Source organism: Peromyscus eremicus, chromosome 4 (genome assembly GCF_949786415.1).
Source record: "Peromyscus eremicus chromosome 4, PerEre_H2_v1, whole genome shotgun sequence".
Taxonomy (NCBI): Eukaryota; Metazoa; Chordata; class Mammalia; order Rodentia; family Cricetidae; genus Peromyscus; species Peromyscus eremicus.
The window spans coordinates 121,951,895-121,958,645 of record NC_081419.1 but is presented as its reverse complement, the minus strand read 5'-3'; the positions used below and the strand labels follow the sequence as shown (position 1 = coordinate 121,958,645).

Here is a 6,751-nt window from a genome sequence, read left to right as displayed (position 1 = left end):
ATCGCAGCCTACCAGGCATTGGCTGCTACTAAGCGGTGCTCTCCGGGACGCCTGGGGTAGGTAGCCAGAGAAAGGTCCGAGGTAGCTGACAACCAAGGCGGCCCGACCATGCGTATCCTGCCCGCCTCCCGAGGCCGCCTCAGGACTTAACTGTAACAGGGAGGGGCCTCCGGAGCAGCGGCCAGCGAGTTAAAGGTGTGTACACAGTTTTTCTAAATAGGACAGCGCTTAGCAAATTGGCTGTCACCTGCTTGTTGTTTTGACAGGGAATGTGCGCGGAGAGGATCGAAAGCTGGGATAAATAAATCTGGCTAGCCTCGGCTCTGCGGGGCACCGAGGCCGTCCGCGCCCTCGGATTGATGACCCGGGTGCTCAGGGAGAAGAGGAGGGGTGGGGCAGGAGTCCAGAGCTTCTCCAGGGGTGGCCTGATCCCAGGTGTCTGGGTCCACGGAAGACTCCCCGTGGACGCAAAGAAAGGGACTCCACCAGGGCGCCCGCGCGCCTGCTAGCAGGTTCGGGTCTTGGGAGTGCGGGGGACAGCAGGAGCTGGGCTGGCTCCCGGCACAGAGCGGCAGGTGCGGAGAGCCGGCCCCGGCTTCCTCTCACCTAAGTGTGAGATGATTATTCAAATGGGCTGCCCGGGGTCTGGGGATTGGAGGCCTGCGCCAGCGCGCCGCGCTATATCACCAGCCGCCCACGTCACTGCGGCACTTGTCCGCTGCGCGGTCCACACCTCCTGCTCCCCCTCCTTTAGCTCTCCCCCCCGCCCTCCCCCGCGCCGCTAGCTTCCCGCCGCCTCCCGGCTGCTCGACACTGCCAGCCTCAGCCTGAACCGGCAGCCCCAGGAGCGCGGCGACGGAGGGCACGCCCGACGGCAGGGCTCGGGTTCCGGCCTCCTAGGTTCTTTGACCCCCTCCTCCGCCAGCTACCTTCCCGCCCACTCCCAGCTACCTCCCGCGGCAGGCCGCGGGAGAGAGAGGAAGTGGAGCCGAGAGAGAGAGGGAGCGCGAGAGAGGGAGGGAGGGAGGGGACAGTGCCTTAGCTGACTTTTTTTTTTTTTTAAGAGGGTGGGGGTGGGGGCTGATTGCTGGTCGTTTGTTGTGGCTGTTAAATTTTAAACCGCCATGCACTCGGCTTCCAGTATGCTGGGAGCCGTGAAGATGGAAGGGCACGAGCCATCCGACTGGAGCAGCTACTACGCGGAGCCGGAGGTAAGCGCTGGCCTTCGCCAGGGGAAAGTGGGGTGGTAGCTATCTCCGCGTCCCCAGCCTCCGCACGCTCCCTTCACGGGCACTCGCCCCCCCACCCCTAGCCTTCCTGGACAGCCGCCTTTTCCGCCCTCCTTCGACTCAAATGGGTCTCTTTTTTATACGACACACTGTTAGCCTTGAGATAATATTAACTTTGTGATCAAATATTGACTTGCGGCGCCTCCAAATCCTCTTCGTGGCCGAGCCACGCACTATCCTAACAGAGTTATGTTTGGCAGCGTGCGGCTGGGGAGGGGTGGGAGGTCGGCTGGCGAGGGGGTGGGGAGCTGCAGAAGAGAAGGTGGGTAGGAGTTGGGGACAGAGGTGCAGGCAAAGAGTCAAAGACTAGTGGACAAAGAGAAAGAAAGTTTGTGGCTATGAAGCCAGGACGCTTAACAGTTCCTAGCCGAGTTGGCGGTCCCTTCCCTATTCCTCCACGCAATGCCTCCAACCGCCCGCGGACTCTGCGCAGGCACTGCACTTCATTCCCCTGTGGCTAAGGAGTGGGGTCCCGGTGCGAAGGCCCAGAATAGAGGACACGGAGACTATTTCCACTTGAGACTACCCCAGTGACCTTCCAAAGGTGGCTTTTGGCAACCAGGGATAGCAACGGAGATTGCTTGGTGCTGACTCAGTATACCAGCCAGAGGATTTGGGGAGCCCCTGAGGAGAGTAAAATACATTTGGGACGCCTGACTTGGTCGTGGTCCAGGGCACCGATGTTCTAGAATCTGGGGGAGGAATGAGCCCCAAGCCTAGAAATGCAGCCCGCTGGCCACCTCTCCTAGGGCGCTCACCCGTCCTGCTAGCTTTGAGGCACAGAGGACTTGGTGTTGGTAGACTGGGACCCAGGGAAAGAAAGAGATCCCCCAGAGGTCTCCACAAAGGTGGAGGACTGGGTCCTACCGATGTGTGGGAGGGTCTGGCACTTTCAGCCTAGGTGCTAACCTGTCTCCTCCCCGGGCTCTGTCTGCAGGGCTACTCTTCCGTGAGCAACATGAACGCTGGCCTGGGAATGAACGGGATGAACACTTACATGAGCATGTCCGCGGCCGCTATGGGCAGCGGTTCCGGCAACATGAGCGCGGGCTCCATGAACATGTCATCGTATGTGGGCGCTGGAATGAGCCCATCGCTAGCTGGCATGTCCCCGGGCGCGGGCGCCATGGCGGGCATGAGTGGCTCAGCTGGGGCGGCCGGCGTGGCGGGCATGGGACCTCATCTGAGTCCGAGCCTGAGCCCACTCGGGGGACAGGCTGCTGGGGCCATGGGTGGCCTTGCTCCCTATGCCAACATGAACTCGATGAGCCCCATGTACGGGCAGGCGGGCCTGAGTCGTGCGCGGGACCCCAAGACCTACCGACGCAGCTATACACACGCCAAGCCTCCCTACTCGTACATCTCGCTCATCACCATGGCCATCCAGCAGAGCCCCAACAAGATGCTGACGCTGAGCGAGATATACCAGTGGATCATGGACCTCTTCCCTTTCTACCGACAGAACCAGCAGCGCTGGCAGAACTCCATCCGTCACTCGCTCTCCTTCAACGACTGTTTTCTCAAGGTGCCCCGCTCGCCGGACAAGCCTGGCAAGGGCTCCTTCTGGACCCTGCACCCTGACTCGGGCAACATGTTCGAGAACGGTTGCTACTTGCGCCGCCAGAAGCGCTTCAAATGTGAGAAGCAGCTGGCACTGAAGGAAGCCGCGGGTGCAGGCGGAGGCGGAGGCAAGAAGACAGCTGCTGGGACCCAGGCCTCGCAGGCTCAGCTCGGGGAGGCTGCGGGCTCGGCCTCTGAGACTCCGGCGGGCACCGAGTCCCCCCATTCGAGCTCTTCCCCATGTCAGGAACACAAGCGAGGCGGCCTGGGCGAGCTGAAGGGAACACCTGCCTCCGCGCTGAGTCCCCCGGAGCCGGCGCCCTCGCCTGGGCAGCAGCAGCAGGCTGCAGCCCACCTGCTGGGTCCACCTCACCACCCAGGCCTGCCACCGGAGGCCCACCTGAAGCCGGAGCACCATTACGCCTTCAACCATCCCTTCTCTATCAACAACCTTATGTCCTCCGAGCAACAACACCACCACAGCCACCACCACCATCAGCCCCACAAAATGGACCTCAAGGCCTATGAACAAGTCATGCACTACCCTGGGGGCTATGGTTCCCCTATGCCAGGCAGCTTGGCCATGGGCCCAGTCACGAACAAAGCGGGCCTGGATGCCTCGCCCCTGGCTGCAGACACCTCCTACTACCAGGGAGTGTACTCCAGGCCTATTATGAACTCCTCCTAAGAAGATGATTTTCAGGCCCTGCTAGCTCTGGCCACTGGAAGAAGAACCATAGAGAAGAGGCTGTCTAGAGACTCTGGGAGAGCTTTGAGGAAAAAGTAGCCACCACACTTCAGGCCCCAAGAGAGCAGTCTCACCTAACTGTCTGTGCCCCTAAATAGATGGGGCGCAGTGATCTGTCATTCTAAATAGGGAAGAGAATGGAAATATATATATATAAACATTTTTAAAGGAGCCTTTGGTAGACCCTATAGACTCCTTCTTCTCAAGGCACCTGCAGATTCTGATTTTTGTTGTTGTTCATTATTGTTGATGTTGCAGGGAAGTCTGACTTTAAAAACAAACAAAAACTTTGTGAGTGACTTGGTATAAAACCATGTAGTTTTAACAGAGAACCAGAGGGTTGTACTGATGTTTAAAAAGAGAAAAACAATAATGTAAGAGTCTGGTGTAAATGACCAGGAGAAAGAAAAAAAATGCATCCCATTCTGGACATGGTGAAATCCAGGTCTCGGGTCTGATTTAATTTATGGTTTCTGCGTGCTTTATTTATGGCTTATAAATGTGTCTTCTGGCTAGAATGGCCAGAGTTTCACAAATCTATATTAAAGTGTTATTGCCAATTTTACCCCTTGGGTTCTTTTTCTTTTTTTCTACTCTCTCCCTCTCTCTCTCCCTCTCTCTCTCTCTCTCTCTCTCTCTCTCTCTCTCTCTCTCTCTCTCCTTAAAAATTAAACAGATATAAAATTATTGCAAGGGAATGGGAAGGAGGTGGGAGTTTGTTGCAGGGTTTTCATGGGAGGCTGGGGGTCAGTGTTGCTGTTTACCCAACATTTTATTTAAATATCAAAGTTGAATGAATTTTCCTGTAAGCACCACTTCTGAGTCCTAGGAACATCTCCCGCTCCCCAGGCTTGTCCACCTAGCCATACCCCCATCTTGCCTCCCTAAATGCATTTTCAGAGTGAATGAGAGACAGTCCCTAAATAATGCAGCAACTATATCAGCAAACAAATTAAAATTGTTCATAGTCACTTTTAAAATTTTGAAGTTAATATTACTAAACATTACAGAACACATTAAGTCTCTGATGGACCATCCCAGTGTCTTTATTCATGTCGATATTTTTATTAAGATACAGAGATTGGAGACAAAGTCTCCTAAGTAGCCCTGACTGGCCTGGAACTCATTATGAAGTCCAGGTTTTGGCCATCTTCCCGCCTCGCCTCTGCCTTCCCTGTGCTAGGATTACAGACCTGTGCCACTGAGCCCACCCAGCTAAAGTCCAGTAGTGTTATTCGTAAAGCCAGAAGCAAAAGCACTCTGAGTACACCTATCTTAATTTTGCGCCCGAGTTACTGGAAGATGTGGTGTTGCAGAGGGCCCTTGGGCTCTTAGCGCTGGCTGTGCTAGGAGAAGGGAATAAGTTTACACCTGTTAGCTGTATTTTTTTTTTTTTAATCTTAGGCCTCTTCTCTAGTCAGTGTGACTAGACTGGATTTACAAATTTTGGCTCTTCACAGCCATTTCTATCATACAACCCCTTTGACCTTCCTGTAGAATTGAGACCACCGGCTCCAGTCTGTGACACCCCCTACACACACACACACACACACACACACACACACACACACACACCACACACACACACACACACACACATATCCTGGTGCTGGGAAATCATGTTAGCCTAGAGATGAGGAGCCACCTAATCGGGGGAAACATTTTGAATATTCTTCTGGAATTGGTTTTAGTTGTATAGCTTAGGGTAACCTCCAAATCTCCTTTTATAAAGCTATATTGGAGGATGAGGAGGCAGTGAAGGATGCCCTGAGCAGCCTACCAAATGACTCCAAAAGTAGTGAGAACCCGGTGTCTCAAGACTGATGTCCCCCTTCTACCAGCTAACCCTTGTGGCCCGGACAAAGCTCTTTTAGCTCAGATAGACCAGCCAGGACTGTGGCCCAAGAGCTGAATTGGTATTTTTCGAGCTTCTGGGGAAATACAAAGACCACCAAATAAAATCTTACCAGTTTTTCCACCTCTCTCCAGATGCTCCAAATTGACAGTTAACTGACTCTAGTAAAATTGAGCTTTGCAACGGGAATCTCCTCACACTGGCTTGTATCTCCTGCCCTGCAAGCTGCCTGGGCCAGGGTAGGAAACAACATTTTTCCCCCTCCAGTCTGACTTTGGGGGCATTTCCACGGGAAGCAAAAAAAGTTTTCTCTGTTTAAAAACCTAAGCAGGCATCAGAGGTGTTTCTAATCTCAGGGTGCTGCTTAGAGCTGACATCTTGCTATTCCTATCTATTCCAACCTGGACCGCCTGTCTGACCCACAAAAACCCCGGCCCAAGAGTCCACCTCTCTGAGAGCTTTCTAACACCTGGCTCATCCCTTTCCCTCCTCCCCAGGCCTGGCTTCCCTTGCGCTTGTGTGTGTGTGTGTGTGTGTGTGTGTGTGTGTGTGTGTGTTTCTACACCCCCCCACTCCCCCCAAAATCCCCTTTTAACAAGCCACATTGTTCCGAAGAACACAAGGAAGAGAAATTGAAGGAGGGGGGACCCGCAGGCCGCGGCCAGCAATCAGGCCTTCTCTTTGCCTGGCTAGGACACACACGTCGTCGCGAGCCGGGCCTGAAATGTGTTTCATTATCACATAAAAGGCTCCCGTGGCGAAGGAGCGGAGAGGCAGGGCCAGGGGCTGAGTGGGGGACAATGGAGGCTGAAAGCGCTGCCCTAACCTGCTCTGTTTCTTATCGCACGCCCATTGTTCGAGGGTCGTTTTAAACTACTTAGCGCGCCCCCCTCCACTGATCCCTGCCGATAAGATATAGTTCTGTGCGAATACATAAAAAGGATGTCGGGGAGCTGCGCCCTCCGAGGCTTTTCTGCCCTTCTGGTGTCTTCCCCCCCCCCCTCCCCACATCAGTTCCCTCCCCTAGTTTCCAAGTTTAGGAGCTCAGGGATTCCTCCCCCCCTCCCCACAACTCGACGCATTGCAGGGTGCAGCGGCTCCCCCCCAACACACACACTTTTTCTTCCTGTTGCCCGTCGCCTTCCTTGCGCGGGGTTTAAGCAACCGTGATCTGTGAATAAACAAAGTCAGTAAACAACCGAAAAAAACATTCTAGATCCGAATTCCAGGAGGGTAAACTTTCCATGCCACGTCACACTTCAGCAAATTTGCACAGATATTATATTGCCTCCCCCCTCC

General features: G+C 54.4%; 1 protein-coding gene across 1 annotated transcript; it reads left to right on the top strand.

Moving 5' to 3' along the window:
- The first annotated feature begins 1,124 nt into the window (after positions 1 to 1,124).
- Foxa2 (forkhead box A2) lies at positions 1,125 to 3,537 on the top strand. Its single transcript, XM_059259634.1, has 2 exons — positions 1,125 to 1,211; positions 2,227 to 3,537. Exons 1-2 carry the CDS (start codon positions 1,125 to 1,127, stop codon positions 3,535 to 3,537), a joined length of 1,398 nt encoding a protein of 465 aa, XP_059115617.1.
- Positions 3,538 to 6,751: the final 3,214 nt, after the last annotated feature.

What these genes read in the sequence shown, in the direction of transcription:
- Foxa2 (XM_059259634.1), top strand. Translation starts at nt 1,125, where the DNA reads ATGCACTCGGCTTCCAGTATGCTGGGAGCCGTGAAGATGGAAGGGCAC. An exon ending in GCTACTACGCGGAGCCGGAG is followed by an intron (nt 1,212 to 2,226) that starts GTAAGCGCTGGC and finishes CTCTGTCTGCAG; the next exon opens with GGCTACTCTTCCGTGAGCAA.